Raw genomic sequence first — 26,734 nt, 5'->3', positions numbered from 1 at the left:
TTTCGATTTTTAATGGCCGCGCATAAATTTCAACATTAAGACTCGTAATAACTTCATTACACGAACTATAATTCTGTTTCTGTTTCTGTTTCTCTTGGTTTGGTTAATTTTTCGCTTTCTTTAGCCGCTTGAAATGTCAACTTTTTGACTCAATGCTGAGCCGATTATGATATTCAAGCACCAAGTGTTGTAAGGGACTTAACTCTTAGGGAAATGAATGAATCAGCCAAGCCAATCGCTACAGAGTGATTACGAAGTCCCTAATACGATAACGATTCTATGGCATATGTATAAGATATTCTATATTGGTTAATACATACATATGTATGTATATACGACTAGCGGATGAGGATACTAGGAGATGAGGATAACTCATTTGAATAATACTCGAGTGAATAATAACTCGAGTTTGGCACTTATCTCTGATTACGAAATTGCCTCTTCGCCTACTACGTCTAAGATTTAAAAAAAATACATTTTCTTTTGAGCCAAATCGGACTAGCCATTCTCAAGTGATGTAACATATATATAGATATTTGATTTCGATCTTATATTTTTCTATATAAGACTTGAAACGAAATGTGGCTTAGTCGTAATACTTCTTATGATTAATTCCACTTGGAGACTATAATTGCAATAATTGCATTGACAATAAAAAGGGGGTACTTTTAAGTATATTCAGGGGGAATTCCTGTTCTACGAGCAACTTTTCAGTTTAGTTGGGTTTATTTTTTTAGTTGTGTCTCCGTCTCCGTCTCCGAAGCTCTTCTCATGAATAAGCAAGGAGGAATTTTATATGGAAATATGTGTGTATGTACGAGCGTACACGTGAGTTTAGCTCGGGACTTAGGCGTAATCCCCGCCGCCTCAGCTGCCCCCCCTCCCCGGCTATGAGTCATGGTCCCTTCCCAGCTCCGAGTTGGCTGCCACAAATCTCATTTCGTATGCGTGTCCGCCATCGCTCGGTGATGATGATGGCGCTGGAGAGGCAAGCGACGACAACAACAATGCGGAGGTGTTGATAGAATAACGCAGGGCGTGAATTTTTAGTCGAAATATTATACTCGCATCCAACGCAAGCTCAGACACGTACGGAGCCCTGGGGTTATACATATTTAAGCCCCATAAAGGAAGGAAAGGTAAAGGAGTGGAGAATTACAGTGGCTCTGAAACCCAGCTCCTGCCACTCCCCGATCCGAGCCCACAATCAGTGGAGAAACTGCGAGCTGCGAGGGTCTCAGATAAATGCACATATTAAATTTGAAACGTATTTGGAATTTTTGATGAGGATGGGAGCGAGAACGAATTCGGGTTGGTGGTGAGACGTCCTCAGATGGCAATGGCGGCATGTGGCCGTGGCAGGCAGGGGTTAAAGCCACTTTCGATGCGCTCGTATTTTGCCATAGTTTGGGTTGGTTGCCATTTGCCATTTTCCTCTCGGTTTGTCGCTGCCATTTCCGTTTCTGTTTCTGTAGCTGTTTTTGTCGCTGATGCACATGTTCGCATGTGGAAGCGAGCATTGAACCGAGCCAAGCCAAGTGTATCCATGAGATACAGATTGCCTGCCCCCCATTTCGTGCCCTGCCTCTCCATTCCTCCTCGATTCGTTGTGGTGGCTCAGCGGCTTGATTGGGAGTCGACTGTCCGCCAGGCCAGTCTGTCCCAGTATCTGTATCTGCAGGCCGGCCATCGTGTGGGCACTCAACCCACTTGGCGGCGCGACTGGAACTCATCTCGAATGCGCGCCCCTTATCCGATCCATTATTTCGATGGATTTATAGGCATGAAGGTTGGGCAGCCACTCTGTGTCTGTGTCTGCGTTTGTGTGTATGATTTTTTATGCCTTTTTGCTGGCTAAGGTGGCCTCTTGTCGTTCTTCTGGTGTTCTGTTATCTCTACTTTAAACTTTTTCATGCCTTGGATAGGATGGATACATTCCATTACATCCATTCGATGTTTCTGGGCTTATTAGTTGGTCTTTAGTGCTGCTGATCTCATCAAAATGAATTTGTGCTGCGGGGAGCTGGTCGCTGGACAAAACTGGACACAATTCGAAATTTTCTTGTTCAATTTAGCACCGTGTAGGAAGGCAAGGGACTATTTTAGAAAGTGCATCTCTTGGCTCTGCGTCCTCATGCCCATCCCCATGACCGGTTCCTATTCCTTGTCCTCAATGTCAATACACCCTCAATGTGTTGCTCTAATTTCATTGTTCACGGTCTCTTTGCCCTTTGTTTGAGTTTTGAATATGCAGAGACAGGGACAGAGACGGCGACCCGTTCTGTGTGTGGAAAGGGTTCGGTTCGACGCGGTTCGTCCAACCGTCGCCATCATAAATCAGTCCAGCATCGAGGGGCAATATGCGTAGATATGCAATAAAAACATAAAACGAATTCTGTAAGCCAGAACGGGACCGTAAGACGCAAGAGGATGCTAAACGGAAAATTTGAATCTCAGCTCCGAGCCGTGGTCCCTCGGTTCCCGCTCCCTGGGAGCTCCCTGGTAGCTGCACTGATACCGTTTTCAGTTTGACGCACGGACGGCTTTCTTTTATGGCCTTCAGCGCGTTAACTGGACGCAAATAGACCTCGGCGGGGAGTCGGGGCGACCGGGCAGGGGTCGGGTTCGACTTGCTTGACATTTCTGTTGTATAAATATACAAATTCATATTTTGATTTGGTGCGCGTGCAAGCCGTGTTCCTAGCCTAGTTCCTGCCAGAGCCCATCCATTGGATACAGAATGCAGATACCGGGACCACAGGGTGGCCTTTGTCACTGCCAGATAGAGAACCAGGTCCAGCGATGGTCCCATAAAACGCTTGTTGGAGGCGAGCGGGCGGACGACAATGCGTCTCCTCCTCGTTAGCGGCGGATGGGAATGGAATGGCTGCATCTGGCAGATGCAGATGCAGATGCATACTCGTATGCAAATGCAAATGAAAAGCAGATATGTATAGGCATAGATATACACAGAGACATATGTAAATGCCGCGCGTCGACTGGTTATGCTCGGCCATAGTCCGACGCTGCGCCCGCGGCGCATTCCAAAGTGCCCTATAAAAGTGTCACACTTTATATGGCCCCAGTCGGAGCCTCGTCGACTGGGTACTGGGTAATGGCGATGCCAGGCCCCTGACTAATGAGTTTCCCTCCGCTCCGATACCGATACCGCCGACACTGCCAGGCTTGGGCTTGCATTTTGGAAAATTTGTGGCATTTGATATTTTTGCGATTGCAGCGGACCTTTCAGGGCAGCTCTATTGGCCAAGAAACTGCAGCTTAGCCTCTCCACGGACACGAGCAAATAAAGCCAAAGTCATTAAATCGATTCGATTGCATTCAGCGACCAGGCACTGTTTATTTGGCCAGGATTGTTTCCATAAACATTGGCCGATTATATTTACAAAACTTTGCATTTCAGTCTCTGTGCGTGCCCCACGGCAAGGAGACAAAGGAACTCGTTTACCTACTGCATTATTGTTTTACTGTCAAGAATCGGATGTTTACACAAAATATAAAAAGTCAAATTCACGAGTTCATATGATATACAATTCAACATTTCCATTTGTGGGGGGGGGGGGGGGGGGGGGGGGGGGCAGACGCAGACGGACTCGTAGCTACAAGTGTCGAGATCGTCCGAGAAGCTCCCATCGATTGCTGCCTTCCTAACCCTCTGACCGTGCAGAGTATCTGGGGCACAGGGTGATTCCGATTCCGATTCCGGGCCGGCCACCATCGGGTGATGCCACGTGCAATAAATCCAGAGACCATAATCAGGATTTATGGTTGCTGTTTCTGTTACTGCTGCTGCCTCTTTCGGCGGCGGTGCCTCAAACATTTTTATGATGTCTCTGCAGTATTTATGAGTGAACGATGTTGCAGGGAGAGTGGAGCAGGACGGTCGCTTAGCAGCCACTGATATTACGCGGCGGGCATAAAATCCGAATAATTTGCAACAGGTGATAATTGTTTTACAATATGTTCGGGCATGTATGCCTTTGGGTAATGGGGGCCATTGACGGGGGCGCCGAGCAAGTGGATTTATGAGTAGGTTTATTTATTTGTGGGGGCTCGTAATCATCTCGATTACTCTGTATGAATGGGACAGGAATGGAATCAATGAACAGGTGGAATCTATTATTTTGAGTTCAGATTTTCTGGTGAACTTTATGTGTAATTACTTTGTAGATTATTTCCATTAATTGGTAAAATAAACACTCGCGGTCTTTCGTGGTTCGCAGCTCAAATATTGATTGATTGCTGGACTGTTGGACGGCTGGACTGCTGGACTGGCTGGCTGATTGATGGATGGACTGGCATTGGAAATGGGAAATGGCAAAGGCCTGCCGCCACAGCGTGCAATTAAAAAACTTTATGATTTGTTGTGATTTCTGTAATTGGCATTTTTACGAGGGCTACCTGACGATGCGGATTCCATTCGGAATCGAAGCGTTGTCCAGCGTCGCGCATATTCCTATTCGTATGCGGTATTCAGTGCGGCTTTTATTGGCTTGCAATTAATTAACCATTGTTAATAGTTTGTCTGGCCCGAACGCGGCCCGAATGACTGCCAAAGGTGTCATAACTCACGTAATAAACGCCACACAGCCTGCTCGGCCTCGGCTTTGTCACACTGGCTCGCTCAGCTCTCCCCCATGTTCGCTTCTGTGGCTCTGGCTCTGGCTCTGGCCACAATGGGGGAGGCAGAGTCAGCGGCAGCGGCAGAGGACTATCTGACTATCTCCTGCCTAGCCCGGCCCATAATTCACTCGCTCAAAACACTCGAATGGCCTCGCACTCGTAAAAGCGGGGCAGCGGTCGGGAAAAGAGTTTTACAATCGTTTAAAAACTCGTCAAAAAATTAGACCTTAAAATATTGTATTTGCGTTTTGGCGTTTGACGAGCGTCGCTGCGCGGCGGATTCCCCGTCAATAGACAACACCACGACCGCCACCCACACACACACACACACATACATCCCACAGAGCATTCATTGCCACTCCCACACCCACACCCACAGCTGGGTCCAATCGTGAGGGGGAGAGAGGCCAGCTTTTATGAGCCAACAAAATATTTTTTATAATAGCAATAATTCCATCAGGCACTCAAGGCGCGGGCGGCGAGGCTAACAGTAAAAGCGATCTGATTTGATTTGTTGTTTGTGTACTTTCGGAGCTCTGCTCGCTATTGTTTGGCTCGACATTTCGATTGTGATTCATCGAAATCGTCATCGTGATCGTCATAGGCATCGACAACAATTAAAAAGCGTTTACTTTTTATTACCCGTATGTACATATTTTTGCGCGGTGCATTTGCCTCTCACTCAGAAAGTGGGCAGGGCCCATTTCAACCCCAGTCAGCCATTGGTCTTGCCTCTCTCTCTCGCGCACGCGACCCGAGTGCGACCAGAGCGATCGGGCGATCGTTGGCTCGTTCGCACTTACGTTACGCTCCAGTCGTCGCTCGTTAAGCGAGCAGCATGGCCGTGGTGAGTTTGTTGAGTTTCGTTCACTTTCATGGCGGCTGCTCTGCTCTGCGACTGCGAGAAAGGCGGGGCAGCCATGGCGTGACTCCAGGGTTTGTGAACGCTGCAGCTGCTGCAGTTCTCCCGCTGCTTGCGGATACTTTTGGATGAAAGTGGATTCGGGCAAATTGAAATGTACTCAGGGAAGGGATCGAGAAACTCGTCTCATGGATCTTGGAGGATCCATGATATATTCAAGAAAGTAGTCAACAGAAAATCATTGAAATGTGAAGATATTTTATGATTAGTCTTTTACATGATTTATAATCGTAGGTAACGCATTGTAATTGATTTTCTGTTTTATGTGTCTTAGACCCCAGCTATTATAGGTACGTAATATGTACATATGTATGTGCTTTCCTTACTTGTTTGATAAGCGGGGCTTGGTGATCCGTTTTTGCGGATATGCGGATGGGATCCTAACGGAGAGAAAATGTATGTGCTCTAACACAAAGACTTAGAATGACCGGATTTTGCCTCTGCTCTTCAGAGAATGACATTGCTCCCCACCAGACACTGCTGCCACGAATGCAGTTAACCCGTGCAGATTCTAGAGCGGCTCCATCTCCACGTGACTCACACTGTTTGATGCAGTTTTAACGAGCTTCGCTTTGCAACTAAATGCACAGTCCTAGGCGCCTTAAGCACTTCACAATTAATTTTATTAGCACTTAAGCTTAAGCTTAAGATTAAGAGGAAGGAGCGCTGCGGGCGACTCTATAGCGCTGGAATATAATTAACGTAATATGAATAATAAAAGAAATTGCTCAGCAGCAGTCACGCAGCTGAGCAGAAACGCTTGCCAAATGCAAATTTCAGCTCAGCTCTGAATATACTTAACCTCAGTGTGACCTTTGCCCCAACACACACGCACCTGAGTCCGATTTCGTGTGGCCAAAAGTAGGGAAGAGCGCCAAGTCGGGTAGGAACTGGAACCCCTACCGCTACCCCTGCCTCCACCCTGTACAGTCCCACCGCCGCGACTCTGCTGATGGCGGTGGTGGTGAGTGAACGCAGTGCTGCACTCCGCCAAAAGTTAATGGACCGTGCATGTTTTTCCCTCAGCCGTGGCGCTTAGGTTAGCATTATTTATGACGGATAGAAAACTGCTATTCCTCCAGCTTCGCCCTTTCCGTCCCGTCCCGGCTCATCTCCATCTCCATCTCCAGTTCCCTTTCGACATTTTCGCGATTGGCTGCCGCCGCATATTTCGTAAATGTCCGATGCTTATCCTCAGCCGAATTGGCACTAGCAATTATTGGTCCACTTTATTCAGCTGAGATGGAGATGTATGCATCCCAAAGAAATGTTTGTGTCCTGCAGCTGACATGCCTTTTGGTTAATCTCGGGTCTTAGACGCACCCACAGCTCCCCTTGCATCTGTAGAGAGCAGAGCAGAGTGTGACATTGGATCAGTTCTAGGACTCCGCCTCTTCCCAAAGTGTAAACCAGCACAAAAAGCTGTGTTGCGGAGTGTGGCCGAGTGTGGCTGTTGGACTTCTCATTTTTGGTTTCTTTAATAAAAATAATTACTCGCATTTTTTTTTGTGTGTGCTGCTTCTTTGGGTTTGGTTTTTTTGTGGCTCAAAGCCGCAATTTTGAAGCGTTTTATGACCGAGTTTTTGTTTCGTGAGTGAGTGTGTGTACACTGTGCAGTCCCCTGCCGCTGCCCCGCTGCTTTCCCTTCTTCAACTGCTCTTCCTCCGTTGACTGCCATTTTCAAGCCCAGCGCTTTCCCACTGTCCGCCGTCCATCGTCAGTTGCTGCTTGCTGGTTTTTGGTTGTCGGTCTCGGCGGCCTGACCGCCAGATTGCCATCTAAATGGCGTTTTTGCTTCTTCTTTCTAGCTGCTTGGCTTAATAATTTTCGGTTTTCTGTGCCGCAGCAGTGCTTTCAATTTATGAAACACGCTTACTTCCTTTCCATAACCCTCACCATCCTCTTCAGCGCATACTCGCTGCTCGTTACGCGCTTATCTTGTTCGCTTGCGCCAGGGCCAGGTGGGGCAAGGAAAGGCCAGGTATGGAGCATAGGTAATCGCAATCAGCGGCAGTGGCGTCTCCAAGGCCGCTGGTCGAGGGACGGGGCAGCGGTAGGGGGCTGCGGCAACGCGTCGCTGATCAGCGTCCGCGTTTGTGCCCATGGCCAGCCTCAGCCACAGCTTCAGGTTCAGGTTCAGCCTTCTCCACTCGCCAGCTGGTGCTGGTTGGCCAATTACACACAACACTTAGCCAAGATTTTTCTACAATTTTGCTTGGTTTTAGCTTTTAGCTTTTTTGTTTTTTTTTGTTTTTTTCTCTCGCCTCGGCAGCAGTTAATTGCACAAGTTGCTGTGGCTGACGGGTATTTTTAATTGTATTTTCCAGGTTTTTAATTAAAGCTCAACTTGATTTTCAGTTTAGTTGCAATTTCAGAGCTGCTTTTTGTTTTCGCACTTGACTCGAAACTGGTTTGGCTGTGATTGGCAGCCCAGAGCTGGCCAAACGGGTTTCAAAGCGAATCAGGATGCCGAAGATGTTTTATGATTTCCCCAGCAAATTACAGGCACTTGCATGGCCCCGCAAGAGTACTCGGCTTTTATCCGGCGGAGTGGAGGCTCGTAGCGGTTGGAACCTGTAATTGCCACAAGATACTGACTCCATTTGGAAGTCAAATTCAGTCAATCTGTGTCCACTTTCTCGTCCACCTGCAGGCATGGAGAACACTGCTAACGCTCCTATGCATGAATGGGCACGGCCACGGCCACGAAACAGTTTCCAAGCTCCAAGTTTTCCACGATTTCATGGAATTTCCCTGCGACTTTTCACGCAGCGTTTGCCAGACTCTGTCAGCCAACCGCAAAGTACGCCGAGATGTGCAAAGTTTGCCCTCGGCTAAAATGTTATTGCTGGGATACTTGGGCCCTGGGCACGCATGTGTTTGTGTGATGTGAAATGGCCGCACTCACACACACACATACGCGGGGCCACAACAAAATGTTATAATTAAAATATAGGGAAGAAACACGGAGAGCAGGCCAGGCGAATACTCGTATTTTTCGTGGACTTTGTCGGCTGGCTTTGTGTGGAGATGAGCCCCCTGCCGACGCCCCTGGATCCCAATCCCACCGCCTGCGATCCCAGATCGCATTTGGAACGTTCACTTGTTCGCGTCTTTGTGTCTCTTTCAGTCCCTCCGTCCGGCCCGTCCGCTCCATCCGCCAGGCAATAAAACCCAAAATAATACTATGTAAAAAATGTTTAGTGTGTTTCTCTTCTTGGACGTCCGTCCCTCGGTACCCCGGTACCCCGGTCCCCTCATGCTAATGCTAGCGGTATACGAACAGCGATGACTGCGACTCGCGATCGCGTTCGTGGTCGTTGTCGTTGTCGTGCTCGGGCCCGGAGACCGGAGCTCGAAGATCGGAGACAGAGCGCTCTCGCTCCGGCTCTGGCGCTCGGGAATCGCGCCATTCGCGTTCGCGCTCGGTTCGCCAGTCTGCCTTTTCAGATTTCGTTTCAGTTGGCGTTTCGTCTAAACAACAAAATATTGAATTTAATTTTTTTAGTGTTAGTTGCTCTCTAACAATTTCGGAGTCGTTATCGCATGCGCGTTCGCGTCCGCGCCTCAGCTTTAGCTTTCTGCGGCCGCCGCCTGCTCCTCTGTCTGCCTGCTTCCCTGCCTTCGGCTGCCTTCGGAACGACTGCCTTCATCAAGTGTGTACTGATCCCAATCCGAAATTCGAAATCCCGAGTCCCGATTCGATTCCCATTCCGCCTTCGATCCAACCGCTGATCGCTGATCGGGTTCGATGGGCCTCGATTGGTCCAGGCCGAGTGCGAGTGTGTGCGGGTCGTTCATAAATTATGTCGTACGCTTTTATACCAAAAACGGCTGTCCAGTTCCAGTGGCCATAAATTTGGGAATTTAAAGTTTTACATGTTTAAAAGTTCATTACTTCGTGATTCGAGCACACAAAACAAATATAGCTGCATCGAATTTATTCCGGATCGTTTACGACGCCCTGCCCCTGCCCCAGCCCTGTGCTCTTCCACGGATTATACGAGTGCATTGATTTAACCGTTCGTCAGCCCATAATTAGAAAAGATTTGGAGAACATTATAATTATCGTTATCAGAGTGCGCCCTATCCCCCCCAGCACTCGGGTCGACCCGAGAGACATATCATTGGGCTTCAAGCGCCTGGAATTTAATTTAAAACCAAAGGTTCGAGAACGTTGCGTAATTGACTCATCTACTCGTATCTGTATAAACGATTTCCAGGACGTGTTTTCCAAGATTAAATACATTCGGAGGTAAAAAGCAGGCTGCCAATTATTAATAATATTATTTAACATTCTGTACTGATAATTACATATCTGAAAACCATTCCCTAAATGTTCCTAAATCAATTGCATAATTTTCGTCTGGCTCTTTCAGATTTGACTTTCCCCACTGAAGCGTTCGCCAAATTGTGTTATTTCCAAAAAAGCGGGTAAGCATAATCGAATAAAGTCGAATCTGGCCCTTGGCTTGATAATTGAATCAATAATTGTGGGTAAACGGTTCGAGAACAGTTCCCGTCGGAACTGCTCGGCTCCAAAAGCGTGGCGGTGCCAGCACCCGAGCCCAGCCGAGATGCTCGAATTACCTTTTTGATTTTTATGGCCAAAACAATTCGATTTCAGGCTGGGGCCAGTGTCGGGGGAACATTATTGTAACATAAAGTGCCTGGCCCCTGCCCCGCGCGGTAACCCAGGGTCGTCCGCCCAGATCCAGATCCAGGTCCAGATCCGGTCCTGTGCGCGACAACAGGGCCAGCGTGCAGGGCGTTAAAATGTCCAGGCTGGCGAGTCGAGCGGTATTAAAAATGGCAATAAATAAAGTAAAGTACGGCGAGTACATGATTTCCCTGTTAAGATCCCACACAGGACCGCGCCAAGGACTGGGCGGGAGTGGGATTGGGAGTGGGAATGGGAATGTCATTGGATCTGGCGCAGGGGCCATTGAAGTGGCGCGGGGGCAGTGTCCAAGCGGGCCAATTGTGGTAAATCGGAAGTTAAAGACGGCAATAAAACGGTGCAATAAAAATCTATGAATGACACATTAAATCAATTGCCAAAAATCACAAAAGCGTAGAAAAAGTCGCTTATGAGTGGATTTGCCCACGGACAGGGGCCACAGACGGAGACGGGAAGGGGCGGCGACGACCACTTGGGTGGTGGCCAATGAAGAATTCATTTGAAAGTTTAAGTGATTTATTTTATGGCCGTGAGAAATTGAACAAGCGGGCTAATTACTCGCCGATCGGCTGGGCGAGCGGACCCATCTGAGGCATCTGAGGCATCCGAGGCATCGTCGGAGGCATCTAAGGAATGACTGCCGCGACGCGACGCGACCCACCCGAACTGATGCCAGATGCAGATCAGAGTCAAAGTCAGGTGCATCCTCGATTAAGCGATGCATTTCAGAATTTTGACATTTACAACTCCATTCCCATTGTTTCACAGACTTTCCCAAGTGAACTCGATATCGAGCCGGTTCATGTGAATGTAGCTTATCCGAAAATTTTAACGACTTTCCTCTGAACAAAGGGAAAATCGTGCACAACAAGAAAAGCAGCCAAGTTCCACTTATGAAGTCATAAAATGGAAAAAACACGTTGGTTACTTTTATCGGTGGCGCAAATCGGAATCGGGACTGCTCCTGCTCCTGCTCCTGGACCCGGACAGGCCTCTGCCGCCTTCTGTCATACGCCATCGCGTCCTACGATCAGCAGATCGGCAGAAGGGCAGGGCAGGCAGAAGGTCGGGCAGGTGAGCTGCTTTCACCGGACAGTCGCAGTGGAGTAGGAGTGGCAGAGAGGCAGAGGTACTAGCCGTTGGTGGCCATTTTCGATGACTTCATTCGCTTCTGCTGTTGCCTGCGCTGCTGGCGTTTCACCTTTCTCCCCTCTGAGCGTAGCATGTGCATCCGTCAGATACCCGCACTGCCTCATTGCCTCATTGCCTCACTGCCTGTGTATAAAACCCATAAAATATGTGCACGTCAACGCGCGTCGTGCTGCCTTTTGTGCAGCCATTATTAAATTTCTGATTGTGGCTTTCTACTCACATGTCTTTTGCTCTTCGCACCGTCACCGTCTGTCCCGCGGACTGCGGACCAGCAAACAACGGACAAACGGACCAACGGACCGGTTCAACTTGTTATCTCGCCCGTTCCCCTCTGATGGCTAGTCGAGCAGCGCTCGGGGCTCGGTCTCCGGCGGGAAACTGTGTCTTTTCTCCCTATTTTTGAGCTACAGTGGATATGCAGGAGGAATATGACTTCCACTTCGATCCATTGTGCGCCATCTTTGTGAATTCGTTCCTTCTCCTTTGCCTTTGCCTTAGTGGTAGAGCTGGAGCTGGAGTCCGAGTCCCAGCCCTGTTAGTCAGCTGAAATTCCATGAAAACAGACACACAGACATAGTTAGTTGGGCGGGGGCAGACGGACATTTTTAGGCATATCACGTAGCGCATTTAGAGTTCCGATGACTGGTGCAGGGTTCAGGTTCAGGTTCAGCTCAGGGTCCGGCTCTGGGCTGCAGCCACCGGCTCCGGCAACCTGCAGCTGGGTCTGAGCGGAGACATCAATAAAACCTTGAATTTATAATTCAATTAATAATGTCATTGGAGCAGCGCATCTGAGAATACTCGCCTGCGGAGTGGCGTGGGTTCGTGAGTCAAACCACAGATGCAGAGAGGGCCTGGGTATACGGGAATGTCTCTGCCTCCACTCGTATCTACAGATACTTACAATTCTATACCCAAGAAACGAGAAAGCGAGCACGGTCGGGTGGCAGGGCGTAGTGTGGAGAACTGTAGAGTACGGAGTGTGGGGCGGAGGACAGGGCACAAAGTAAATTGAGAACTCATTGAGTGCAGCCAACGACCCAAGAGGGATCGATATTCCTCAACACAAACAAATACGCCAGGCAGACTGCCACCCCCCAACCCCAACCCCAACCCCATCGACAGGCGGGCGGTTGTTGGTGTTGGCCTGGCCTGGCCCTTCGGTTGTGTTTGTGTTTGTGCTTGTGTACAGCCACCGACAACGTCAGCAAAAGTGTTTTCAAACTCGGCTACCCTGCTGGTCTCCTTTTGGGGTGGTTCGTGCTGGTGCTCGTGTGCCGCCCCAAATCGTTGTCCTCCCTGGCTCTCCTCGCCTTACTCTCTCTCTCGCTCTTTCTTTTACTTTCTCTCTCTCTCTAACTCTAGCTGTATACATTTTTACTTTTATCCTTGAATGCTTTTGACTTTGCTTATCGCGACTGCCTGCCATTTGCGGGGGTGGCTTTCGTTGGCTCTTGCCTCCAGCGGCGTCAGCGGAAGGGATGCGTGGGTGGCTGCCAGGGTGGCGGGCCCAGCGGCAGAGGCCGTTGATATATCCAAACTGAAATTAACCTTTGGCAAGGCGGGGATGGGATGGAGGTGGAGATGGGAAGGGGAAGGGCCCGCGCACGCTATTTGAATAAATATTTTGCTGACTTTGGCAGGAGAGGAGGAGGTGGTTGGGAGAGGTTGGGAATTTGGGGGTGAGGGGTGCTTTTTAGCCATGTAACTATCCTATGTGGAAATTATGCTTATGTAAATGAGCCAGTCGCCTTTGTGCTGGCTCCTTGAACCCAGAGACGGCGCAAGAAAGATAAATGAAGGAGAGCGGAGCAAATTCCCAGAAGAAACTTACAATGTAACCAACTTTCCATCCCCAGCCGGGCTAGATGCCAATGTGGAGACAGGGAATACGAGGGAAGAGGGGAAGAGGGGAAGAGGGAACTGGAATAGGAATAGGGAGAAACGAAATTGATGATTTCATTTATTTTTGGACAAAGTGAGTTTTATGTCTGAGCCTCGGCTTAGCGTTAGGCCTGGCTAAAATCTATTCTAAATTCAATTTTGCCGAAAACTGTAAAGCTGTACACAATATTGTCCCTAAAACATTTGGGGAATATACAGGACCCTGACATAGGATATGACTCTAATGCTGATTCCACTTCCGACCCGCGCAATTATCCCTAGTAGGAGTCTCCGCTTGATTTCCACGAGTCCTATGACAATTAATCTGGCATAAAATTCATGCTCGTCTTTTATCACAGCACAAGAGTGTGGGGATGGAGATGAGGTTGGGGATGGGGATGGGGATGAGCTGAGACGCCATGAAATGGCCTAACGACACCATAACTCTCGTCGTGTTTGCTGGAATTTTAACTGGTGGCCAATTTAATGCCCATAAACATGGTATTAACACCTTATTGGAGTTGAGTCGAGTGGAGTGGAGTGGAGTGGGGCAGAGCAATTAACACATTGGCCCACTGGTCATAAAGCAAGTCAAACAACGAGCCAGGTCGCTTAGTGGCCAAGGTGCCAGTCAATGAATCAAATGAAAGCGAATTGCAAATCAATTAGAGCTCATTCAAAGCTCTCAAATTTAAACAGCCAGAATCCAGCCTGAGAACCTCGAAGTAATCCGCGATTTGTATGCTAGTGGAGGGAAAAGAAATGCCATAAAAGAGGTGGCGGCACAAGCCGTTTTCGAACAAAAAAGCGATGTTCAGACAAGTGAGGACTCTTAGCAGCGGTGACTTACTGATTTGACTGCAAATTTATCTACTTTTACGAACCGCTTTTGTCCCCCTACTGCCACAGAGGCCAGTGCCAGTCGCTTCCACGTGTAGAAGTATAATTAAGTTTATGATGTCCCGAAGGTCGTTGGCTGTTATGGGGAACGATGGATGAATATGGTTGCTGTTCTGCAATGGAAGGTGAAAGTAATGCTCGAATTTGTGACCCAATAAGCAGCTGGCAGAGCCCAGCAACTGAAACAGACACAGACTTGACACGGCGCCTTCCTAGTTTCCGTGGAGTTAATTCCGAACATAAAAGCAGCACTCCGCCAGACCTGCATGGCACTGCGCTCCACTGCTCCACTGCTCCACCGCTCCACTGCCATTCCGTTCCATTCTGCACCACCTCGGATTGCTGCCGACTCCCCATAAAGTGGGCAAAAGTGTTGCTTTAATTTCAGGGTGTTTATTTTACTTTTATTACAATATATAATGCAATCTACATACAATTTCACTCGTCACATACAACTCACTCAACTCAAAGAGTTGTGTCTGTCTGTCCGTCCGTCAGTTGGGCCGTCTGTTTGTCGTAAAACGCTTTGCTGGCAATAAAAGGCAGTTAACTAGTTAGATTTATTGTACTAAAATATGGCTTAAGTACAACATCCAACAACAGACACGGCACTTTCTCAGGTACTTAAACTTGTATGAATGGGAGGCACGATAAACGATAAACGATGAACGATGAACGATAAACAACGGGCCACCGTATTGTACGAGTGTGTGTATCTTTGCTAATATGGGCTTCCATTCGACTTCTTTGCATTTTGCATACAAACCATTGGGCTACACCTTACTATGCTCAAGGGGATGATGGATATCCTCTTTCGGCTGTACTTAACCTGCTTGAAGTTCGGCGGCACACCTCGACCTTGGCCCCTTTTAAAGGGGCCATCCAATCATCTTAAGAGGGTTGGCCACCTTTAATCCCAAAAGTGTTCTACCGCACATGGTCAGCGAGATCAGGTTTGAGTGAGTTTTTATAGTCCAGAACAATAAACCAGAAGCTGCCTTAAGTAGTTCATACATTCATCTGCGATGCATTCAATTGGGATTGAATAGTTGAGTATTCAAAGCAAAATTCACACAGAAGTGTAGACCAGAGCTCTTTCGATCTTTCACATCACGGACAACCCTTTCCGTCCGTAATTTACACGTCGTATCTCGCTCTAATCTCGCTCGACAGATTCCCATTGGCAAGAAGTAGCGTTAGATGATATGTGAATGCACAATCAATTACTAGTCCTGCGGACAAAGGGATCTGTCATTTTGTGTACATAATTAAACAAAGCCATTTCCAATCATAAATTGTGGCACAATGGAAGCGGGCCAGAGGATGTTGCCAAAAATGGAGACGCAACAAATGTTGAGCAAGCAGAGGGAGAAATGTCGTAAAGGGGATGGTGAGGGAGAGACGATCACTCTTGTCGAGGACCTAGGGGCGGTGGCCATGTTCAGGCGACACGACTGCTCGGGTATCTCACGGATTGCGCTGCATCTGCATCTGTATCTGACATCTCTCCACAAAATGTCTCGCATGGAAGCTGTCAGCACGATACGAGTATGTATTTCATTTGCTGCCTCCTTTCTGCTCGCCATCCGTGCTCGTTCTTTGTTCTAAATATGGCTCGTCGAGTGTGTCTGTGTGCATTTTGTATCTTTCAGTGGGATTATTATGGCGGCTGTTGCCCAATTTCTGGCTTGCTCTTTTCGTAGAAATCCAAAAGCAAAGGCCAGTCACCGGCACAGAACACGTTTTAATGATCTGTCGAAAACAGGAATGAGAGAACTTGTTTGCTGGCCTCCCCTGGAAAACTTCGAAAACGCAGAAAACTGTTCATCGACAGTTCTGGTTCTGTGGAGCTTAGACTTTCGGAATCGGAGCGGAGTCTCCTATCTCTGATCCGTCTTTGGTTACCTCCGCGACCGCCGCTCTTTACACGGAAAACGGTCCAGGCCAAAGGGTTCCGAGAATGAAGAAATTCAAGGCAATTAAAGGCTCCGCGCGATGGAGAGACGTATCATAATTAGCTGGGAGAAAGATCATTAAAGATCGCACGACGGTAAGCCTATAGAGAGAGGGAGAGGGAGAGGGATTGGGAAAGGGATAGGGATAGGGAGAGGTAGAGGTGCGTCAACGAGCTTGGCTGTGTCTAATTGGATAACATGAATTTCATTTTATCTCATTTAATTCTCCGCAGCATCTGAGACCCGAGAATCCGGGAACCCGAAATTTCTGTCTGTCTGGCTATTTGTTTGTATTTTTTTTTTTCTTTTCTTTTTTATGGTGGCAGTGGCGTGGCCACCGGGCAGAGCCAATGAACTTCTCTCTCACCATATTTCTTTCTCCTCTTTGGACATATTGCATGTGAATTTGTTTGGAATGATTATATTTTGTGGTAGGTTTATTGTTGTCTGAATTTAAATTTCGGCTCGGCTAGACCTGGCCTGGGACTGGGACGATTTCACATGATGAAGCCATAAGCCGCCATCGCGACCATAAACCTATTTGAATATTAATTTTGTTAATTAACTTATTCAAATTTGGGAATCGTTAAAAATTGAAGAAATTCTTTTTATGGCTCTGCGTTTTTCCTCCAGAGACAGACGAAAAAAAAGGAGAATGAAAGACTTTGTCTTGGTGACAAAAACACAAATTACTCACGATAATTGTGACACCCAATAAACTAACGAGTATCTTCCTACAATAAACTAACGAGTATCTTCCCACCTCCCACAATGGAAGTGATCTTCAATCAGTTCAGAAATTTTCTGATACCGGTGAGACACTTTATGCTGACCCCAAGTACACGTACGATTTTCAAGAATCCCAAGAATTGGGATCTCAGCTCCTATTCTGCAGATCTCTGCTGCCAAAGGTATATAAAAGTATGAGGAATTTTCAGTCCAAGCGAGTGGCGATCAAAGCAAACGGGAAACTCTTGAGCCGCACATGGAGCTATCCGAAATGCAGTTGGGCATGAAAATACAAATGGTCGTGTGTGTAGGAATTGACTTTGACCCTGATAGCGCCTTCGGGAAGTCAGTGAGGGGCAGCAACGGCAGCATGTTGCACAATGCAAATGCGAAACGAGGAAACAGATTTTACGACGTGTTTGACGGCTGTCTGTCGTTATTGCCTTGTCTGCTTGCCCGGGTCTACCCCGGCCAGGTCCCGGCGCTCACTTCCGTGCTGGCACTGCGGGGAATCGCAGTAAGTGCGCGCGGCATCCTTCATCCTTCATCCGGCTCTCCGCTGACTGCACCGTGAACGTTTCTGTTTCCTGGTTGGCTGTTGGCTGTCGGCTGTCGAGTTGCCTTGCATCATTACCTGAGCGGTGTCAAATGCAAACAAGCCGTTTGCGCCGGCCATAAAGGCGAAAGATGACGACAGCTCGAGCTGGCACTTCCTCTCCATCGTCCCTTTCCTTGCAGGACAACCATGAGCTACCACAACAGAAATCTTCCCTTATACAAAAATTTCCTCTCTTATCCTGTTTTCGCATGGAAACGATGGAGCTTGTTATTACAGGAAGCCAAGGACTTGAGGGAATCACTGATGCATTTTAGTAATAAGAGTTCCGTACATATTGTATGTTAATTAATAAGTTTTTGGACACCATACTTTTGATAGAGGTCTGGTTATATGATATTTTGATATGGTCTGTTTTCCATTTCAGTTCTAACTGCCACGCCCGAGGCACAGTCTCCGCTGCACTCACGAACCGCAGAAACAGCACAAGTCACAGCGGTGGCGTCCGGCCATAACCATCTCGTTGCGCCCACAGCGACGAGTATCTCCCCCTCCAGCGGCAATTCCCATCCCACAGGTGAGACTATACTACTATACTAGTACTACATTTCCCTAAATAGCAATGTTATACCCAATGTAACCGCACTGTTTCCTTGCATAAAACGCGTATATATGTCGGAAACGATTAGGTCGATTAGACTAGGTCTTCGGACTTCGGTCTGAAACAAATTCTATGTGAGGATGACTTTTTCGTTCATACAGATATTACAATCAACAACGATTCAAATTTTAGTTTCTTACACTAAATGATTTTTCCCCAATTCGACGTATCCGTCCCTACATATTGTGGAACCATTTTCTTCTATGTTTCGAATCCCGATTTTCACCCAGGAGTTAAATTGATCAATGTCCGGTTTTAGCCAGAGATTAGTAGCTTCATTCGTTTGGGATGTCTAACAAAACATACATATATATAAGAAGGGTCGAATTTCTCAAAATATTATCCGGCTCCGCCACATCGACTAATACCTAATTCAAGGAGGAGAATTGGATGCATCTTGAGACATACATATGTACATATGTATGTGCCTCTATTGAGTTCCGTTTTAAAATTGATTTCAAAGATAGGGTGTGCACTAGATTCCGTAACGTCAGTCTCGAGTAATTGTTGTCCTCAAACCGGCTCTGGGCACTTGCATCCTTTTTATGATTTGTTAACATTTCCCTGCCATTGTCCCATGCTTGTGCCTTCTTTTTCCAATGGCAATGGCCATAAAATTCCCATAATTGTCCGCTGCTGCGTTAAGTTTGGACGGAGACCCGTAGATACAGCGGCGTCGGGGTTGTTTGTAATTGTGATCTCAATTTGGCTGCTGTCATAATTTTCCGACTGAGCCCGCGCACGAATTTGTTTGCTTTGCTCATTATCATTAATTAGCGCGAAGGAAAACTTTACGAACCCCACCCCTTCCTGTTCCTTCCCCTTGAAATAGTAGCCGACTCCCTCCCCAAGCACTTTTTTTGCTGCTGCTGCTGCTGCTTCTGCTCTTGGGGCGGCCGCAAGTCGCAATCGATACAAAAAAAAAAAACAACATCGCGAGCCAACAACAACTACAGTACATCTACAATGTATGTGGCCCGACCCCTCCGGACAAATCTGGGCCATAGATGGCGCTGCGGCTCGCGATATATTCAAATCAGCCCCCAAGCAGACTGGGCGCAAGAGAGAACGCTCCTGAGCGTGGAGTCGGAGATGGTATGTAGATGGTGTAGAGCGAGTGGCAGGCAGCAAAGAGCAAGGGCGTGCACACGTACACTGTACGTGTGGCTTTGGGCAGTGTGCGTGCATGTGTGTGTGCTGGCATGCGTCTGCCCGCCAGGCACCTGCTGAGCTCTGAGTAGTGGACACTGAACAATGAACACTGAACACTGTCCGCTGCCAGTGGACGGACAATCTTCAGACGTACATACGTAGCCGCAGCAGCTCCAACAGACTTGTTCTCGCCTGTGTCAGAGCATTGCTGCTGGGGTCCCAGATTCCGTGCTCTCTTCAGCGTGCACCCACACAGCGGCAGCATTGGATCCACATACACACTGTACACACTGTACACTGTACGTGAGCATAATGCGCCAGAAGAGAGCGCAGAAAGAACCACCACCACCAGCGCCAGCGCGAGCGCCTGCGCCTGCGCGGACTCTCTTGCACGGAACGGCACGGACGGCCGACGGTGTTCATGTTCACATCTTGACTTTTCTGACTCTTACGGCGCGTCACCCGTCGACGAGAGAGAGAGAGAGTCGAGTCGAAGGGAGACAAGACGAGTCTCCACCGTTGCCGCTGCCGCGTCGCTGCTGCTGTTTCTGGTTCTGTTTTGCTGCTGCCGCAGACGTCGTCGCATTGTAAATTTGTGCTTCGCTGTGTACGGTTGGAAGGCGTGCGGGCGTCCAAGCAACAACAACACCAGCTACAAAGAGCGATAGAAACAGAAACGAAACGGCAAACAGCGACAGCGACAGCAAAGCAGCCACCGAGGACCTGGACTTGGGTGTTTCGTATTCGTATTCGTATTCGGTTCCATTCAGTTCTGAGTGCTGTTCTCGCGCGGCTCGAAAATAAGTTGAGCGTTTTGGAAATCGCACCTCGGTAATCGAAAATCGCAGATCGCAGACATCGAAACACAACACCAGCGATGGGAATAATAAATAGCAACATTTTGGTTAGCTGTTGCAAGCGTTGTGTTTAATTGTTTGTTTTGGTCGTAAAATCGGATTTTATGACCGGCAGCATAAAAAGCTAGCCCAAACAACCAACAGCCAACAGCCAACTGGCAACTGCCAACCGCCTACAGTACGCACTGCAAATGATTCCGCGATTTGTGCCGGCATGAACTAGCAGAGCCCCAAGAGCCGAAAGCCGAAAGCGTCCGCTATTACAAGGTTTTATTATTTATTAAATTGAAAGACAACAGCCGGACGATAAGTGAGAAGTGCCCGAGAAAATCGGAAAAAAAACTGAAGCAAAATCACCTGAAATAAACCTGAAACCAAGTCGGAAAACCCAATTTGAAAATACTGCTCCACTTTTTGAGCACCACGAACACCCTGTGCGCTTTCACATCATCCGTGTCTCTTTGGCTTTCGATCGAATCAACTTCCGCCCCCTGCCCAGCCCAACGAAATACGTTGCTCTGACGTCGACTCTCTTCGACCCGCTCTTTACTCAGGACGCGCGTGTGTGTGCGTGTCGAGTGCGTGCATGAGTCGGGGGTCTCGTCTGTGTGTGTTCGTTAGTTGCGTGTGCGGTGCGCTAAAACTATTGGAAAACGGTTTGATTGAAAATTAAAATCGAATCGAAGCAGAGCGAATCGAATCGAATTGAGAGTGTGAAATACATCGACTGGAAATATATCAACAGTGCAACGTGGAAAAAAGAGATAAAGATTGGGTCGGTGGGTCGAGTCGATCGTACCACAAAACCCGACTCGCACACCACCAGCTTCAGCCCCATCCACACACGTTCTGTGTGTGTGCCGGCCGTGCTTTTCGTTGCAACCGCTTGACTGAAACGCGTTCAAGATAACCATAAATATTCCACCCCTCCCCCAAACCCCAACCATCCCGCTGGCGTGCGCTCTCTACGACCCCCACGATGTCTCGGCAGTCGGGTCGCACGCCGCTGCCGGGGCGTGGTGGGGGCATCACACACACCCTCACCCACACGCCCACGCCCACCCGCATCCGCATCCGCATCCTGCCATGCAGCACCACCATCAGCAACAGCAGCAACAACAACAGCAGCAACAGCAGCAGCAGCAGCAGCAGCAACAACAGCAGCACCTGCAAGAGCAGGAGCAGCTACAGCAGTCCTCGCAGCATCTGCATCAACTGCATCATCACGCGCACCACCACCTGCCTCAGCCCCAGCCTCTCCACACCGCCAGTCTCCACCAGAGCGCGCATTCCCACCTGCAGCAGCACTCGGTTGTCTCCTCCGCGTCGGTTGCGTTGTCCACTCCATCATCTGTGCTGCAACAGCAACAGCAACAGCAGACTACGCCCACTACACATTCCACGCCCACGCATGCCGTCATGTACGAGGATCCCCCACCTGTGCCAATCGCCGCCGTGCAGCAGCAGACGGCTCTCCAGCATCTTCCCGCTCCTCAACAACAACAACAACAACAACAACAACAACAGCACCAACAGCAGCAACAACAACAACAACAGCAGCAGCAGCAACAACAGTTGGCAACAACACCGGTGGCTGTCACTCTCAGCCCTGCCCAGACACCCACTGGAAGCTCCGCCCAACAGCATCAACAGCAACAGCCCCAACAGCATCTCACATCTCCCCACCATCAGCAAATGCCCCAGCAGCAGCAGACACCGAACAGCGTACCCAGTGGCGCCTCGTCCGGTCTCCAACAGCAACAGCAGCAGCAGCAGCAGAATGCTGTGGTCACATCTGGGCAGGCCCAAATTGTGGCGCCGAGCACGGCGAGCGTTTCTCCCTCCAGTGTTAGTTCCCAGAAGGAAGGTGAGCAGAGCCAGAACATATCCTTTCAAATTTTCGTCCAGAATTGGAGCCGTCCACATATCTATGGTCCCGAGTGAAGAGTACTAAATTATAAGCCAAATTTAGATACTCCATTATAAGTTTCATCTGATCGGGGTTTTAAGAATTGTCGGTTTCTGATGAAGTCATTATATGTATGGCCCCGTCCCATAGTTGATAAGAGGGCCACCATTGACCTTTGATATGGACTGTCATTGAACAGACTGCGATTGAATTCAATCTTGCATGAATTTACTCGAGATGGATGGCATGAAAGACCGATACCGAATTCTCACATGCTATTCTGCCAACAATCATTCTAGAGCTCTCAATAGCAAACTTTTGGGAATTGGAACCAATACCAATTATTAAGAAATTCTGCCATTTAGAAATGTTTTGATAGAGAAACTATAATAGAACTAGTTGTTGGTTGTAATTACATTTATCAAACTCCGATTTAGTTGTTGATTTAGAAATATATGATCTAATCGAAGAATCCTAATTTGTAATATGAAAATTGTCCCACTTGGGAATATTAGAATTGAATATTGAATCAAATGTAATAATATGCACTTGCTCTGTTTTCAGACATCAATATGTCCATCCAATTAGCGCCACTTCATATACCCGCAATCCGGCCCGGTCCTGGCTTCGAGACGGATGCCTCGGTGGCTGTTAAGCGGCACGCGGCCCCCTGGCCCTACAACGACGACGGCTTCAACCAGTACCACGCCTCTGCCTCGCAATACTATATGGAACAGCGCGACCGCAAGCCCATGTTCCCCTACTACCCAGATACCCAGTTTCAGGTGAGTGCTCGAGGTCTCCGTCTCGTAAACAACTCATTGCCAACTTCTTATCGTCGCTTTTCCTCCCATCCTCCCATGCCGCTTGCCCCCCCCCCCTGCAGCCGTACTGGGCCAACTACCGTGATCAGCCGACCTCCGCCGCAGCAGCGGCCTACATGAGCGCCAGCGACGACCGCCATGTGACGGTGAGCGCGGCGGCTGCGGCGCGACAGTCGGTGGAGGGAACCTCGCAGTCCAGCTACGAAACGCCCACCTACTCGTCCCCAGGGGGACTGCGCGGATACCCGGGCGAGGCGTACTCGAGCACAGGTACGTACCCTGGCATATCCAAATGCACACAGATTTTCCATGCCACGTTCTTGTTGTTGTCGGTATGGCTGTCGCTGTCGCTGGCGCTGTCGGAATGGCAAATTGCGAAACTGCAAGTTTGCCGTTCAATTAGCGCACTGCAAAATACCTCATAAATTAATGCCGACTGTTTGGTTTGCGTTACGCCTCAAAGTGGGTGTGAAAGTCGGAAGAACCTAGGAGGTATGCTCGAGGCCATGCCCCAAGCATTGACTATCTACAATGTTTGTGCTTGATGATCGTACACCCCTCGTTCACCAATCAAATCTGTATAAATATGTGTTTGGAATGTTTCCAGGCCTAAAGACCTAAAGAGACGCTACTATCTTTTTTCTACAGCTAGAACAAAAATTCGTTCAACTGGAAAACGGGATGAAATAAATCTTGAAAATCTTGTATTTGTTATCGAACAAATAAATTATGTTTAACAAATATTTGCGCTTCATAAGAAAATGTTTCATAACATACAAAAGTAATCATATTCCTTACAAAGCAGACAATTCGGCGTAAACGATCACATTAGTGATCCGCATCTAAAGTTTAAATACCCTTTGTAATGGTTATTATTATTATTTGGTCTAGATCAAGTATTTGCATCTCGTCTGCTTCATTTGAGTACAGTACTCAATGAGCGGGAACGAATGCATTCAAAAGTTCGGATGTGAATGGGCCTCTTGCCAATTCAGTTCGACGAACTCGCACCAATAAAGAGCCCATAAACGCTGAATTGAATAATTTTGTATTACGCTAATTGCTAAACAATTTTCCTAATTGCTCTATAAATTTAACGATCTGATATGGGGATACGAGTATGGCAACAACGACAACCGCAATTGTTGGACCACCCGCGCCTAGTCAATGGAAAAAATATTGAATGAAATTTCTCTGTTTATTCAATAGGAGCCTCCGGAGGTGTATCGGTGGGAGCTGTGGGTCCTTGCACGCCGACCTTGCACGAGTGGACCGGCGCGGTGTCGGTGCGGAAAAAGCGAAAGCCCTACTCGAAATTCCAGACGCTGGAGCTGGAGAAGGAGTTCCTGTTCAACGCGTACGTGTCCAAGCAAAAGCGCTGGGAGCTGGCCAGAAACTTGCAGTTGACCGAGCGTCAGGTGAGTGCCCGTGCAGAGATGGTTGGCGGTTCAAGTGCTCATTCATTGGACTCTCTTGCTCTTTGTTTTCAGGTCAAGATATGGTTCCAGAATCGACGCATGAAGAACAAGAAGAACTCGCAGCGGCAGGCTAATCAGCAGAACAACAACAACAACTCCAGCAGCAATCACAACCACTCGCAGACGGCTCAGCAGCACCACAACAACCATCACCTGAACCTGGGTCTGAGCATGGGCCACCACGCCACCAAGATGCACCAGTGACCTTTGGACAACAGCAGCGCCGGCACCATGGGCTTCCCCACCTACTAGCAGTTAGCCAACCCGAGTCCGAACCCCCACATGAATCCCAATCCGAACCCGGCTCTCGAATCGCTCTCGAACGCCCATCTAATCAAGAACGAGCTGGCCTTGGACTTTCCATGTTAGCCGACATGTTAGACTCGGCCAACTTTGAGGAGATTCGGTAAAATCTACAAAACACCTGAGCTCTTTTTAGCCAGGACGGCAAGGGATGGGAAGGGACGGGAGGCGATCTGGGTCTGGGTGTGGAGAAGGTGCGGAGAAGGAAGCCCTGGAATGAGCTGGCGTCGCTGTTTACCAAAGCAGGGCGGCCCCAAGGAAATGAAAAGATAATACCTTAAATGAAATGCATATAATTAATAAGTCAGTTCTTAGAGATCCATTAATGAGCAGACACAACTGTCAAGAACGACACAACCATTCAGAACAGATACCCATTTGCAGATAGACGATAACGGCAGCTTAGTTCAGTAGTTGAATATAGATATGAGCAGGTAGCGAGGTGCAGCAGGCGGTATACATAGATGGAGATGCAGAAAAAGATACACTTAAAATTTGCAATTTGTATGGAAATATATATATATGTATGAACGTGTATGTATGTATTTCTATCAAGGCTCTCATTAACCTAAGCGAGCATTATGAATTTTCAGATCTATAAATATGAATATACTTAAACATCAGTGAATATTATTACCCCTATAAATTACGAATAACAAGCGTTCGAGTAGTAGATTTTACCATATTTATCTTTGTAAGTGCAGCTAGATTGCAGCTGAATTAGGTTGAGCACATCTTAGACCCAGAAAATGTTCTTGAAACAAGCAAAAATTGTTTAACAATTGTCAGTCGCCTCACCCATCAATCCCTTCACTACAATCCCCACTACACGGACACACTCGCATTCACACTCTCAGTCAAACACTTGCCCATACCATACCCAGATAGATTATGGCCACAATTTAGGATCAATTTTGTCGTATAATGTTCGTTGTGTCGTGTCCCTTGATACCTTCTAAGTTCCTGTACATAAACTAAGACATTGAGAACTACTATATGAAAAGCATACACAAGAATATTAAATGTGTATAATGAAATTCGGATTCGATTTTAGCAAATGGTAACCTCGTAAGATTTCGATGTGTGCATGTTTACTATATAGTTGAAGTCGCTTTCGATCCAACGTAACTTTAAAGCAAAGAAAACTACTCGTAAAGCTAAAGAAACAAAAAGGAAACTTAAGAGTAAAGAAGAATACAATTTACTGAAGTAAGCAAGTGTGACAGCGGAGGCCAGGACCCACAGATTTGATATGGAGATGGAGGGGGCGCAGTCGAGGAGGAAGTAAATTAGCATACAGTAACAGCTACTTATATAACTAAATATACATAGTACTATAATACACGTACATATGCACACATATATTTTCATGTGTATCGACTCCGCTTGATCCTGATATTAAGTCTAAGTTTAGTTGTGTTGTGTAATTATCGATTTTTGTTAATGTTTTGCCCCGAGCATTATATTCGTATGCTTAACCTAAACCTAAACCTATACCGATACCTATACCTTTACCTATGTACGCCTCTCATTAGATATGTATAATTATTCCTATACATACTTGATGAAGATGATTTCACAAACTGCTTTATATTCATGTTCTTGTATTATTATTATTTCAAAACCCTCGATAAGTTGTAGTCTAAAGTCGGTTATGTTTATGATTATGTTCGATTATAGTTTGTTTAGTGAATTTTAATATAGAATTAGCAATTCTCTTTTTTAAAAAGTTAATTATTGTGAATAAAATACAACAAGTTGCAAAAGTGCAAAATATACACACAATTCAAAAGTGCATATGTTAACCCTGCCGAAATATTGTACTTATCCGCATTACCCAATTCCGTTTTTATTATTTTTCCTGATTTCTTTTTCTACCTTTCGTCTTTCGGTAAGTACACCGCAGAGGACCTCGGCCTCGATGTTGACTCAGCGAGAACAACCTCTCAGCATCGAATTTATTCATAGACATCATGCTCTTACACGTACAGAATTTAAATCGAACTACATACTGCACATGAGGAAATCAGGACAATTTCGGCACACCCTTAGTCAAGAATGCCACAAGTAGCTTGCTGATTCGGCGACCATATGTTGTTTGCTTTCCTTTAGTTCCTTTCTTTAATTTTC

At 47.5% G+C, this 26,734-nt stretch overlaps 1 protein-coding gene across 1 annotated transcript; it reads left to right on the top strand.

The window, feature by feature from the left end:
* The first annotated feature begins 19,782 nt into the window (after positions 1-19,782).
* Abd-B (Abdominal B) lies at positions 19,783-26,398 on the top strand. The gene is given in 6 exon segments (XM_033383871.1): positions 19,783-21,628; positions 21,631-21,957; positions 22,564-22,784; positions 22,886-23,093; positions 24,033-24,241; positions 24,314-26,398. Coding segments are annotated over 6 exon segments (1,716 nt in total). The 5' UTR covers positions 19,783-21,069; the 3' UTR covers positions 24,506-26,398.
* The last annotated feature ends 336 nt before the right edge of the window (positions 26,399-26,734 follow it).

Source organism: Drosophila pseudoobscura, chromosome 2 (assembly GCF_009870125.1).
Source record: "Drosophila pseudoobscura strain MV-25-SWS-2005 chromosome 2, UCI_Dpse_MV25, whole genome shotgun sequence".
Classification (NCBI taxonomy): Eukaryota; Metazoa; Arthropoda; class Insecta; order Diptera; family Drosophilidae; genus Drosophila; species Drosophila pseudoobscura.
Note: the sequence above shows the minus strand (reverse complement) of the source record. Positions and strands in the feature narration are given on the sequence as shown.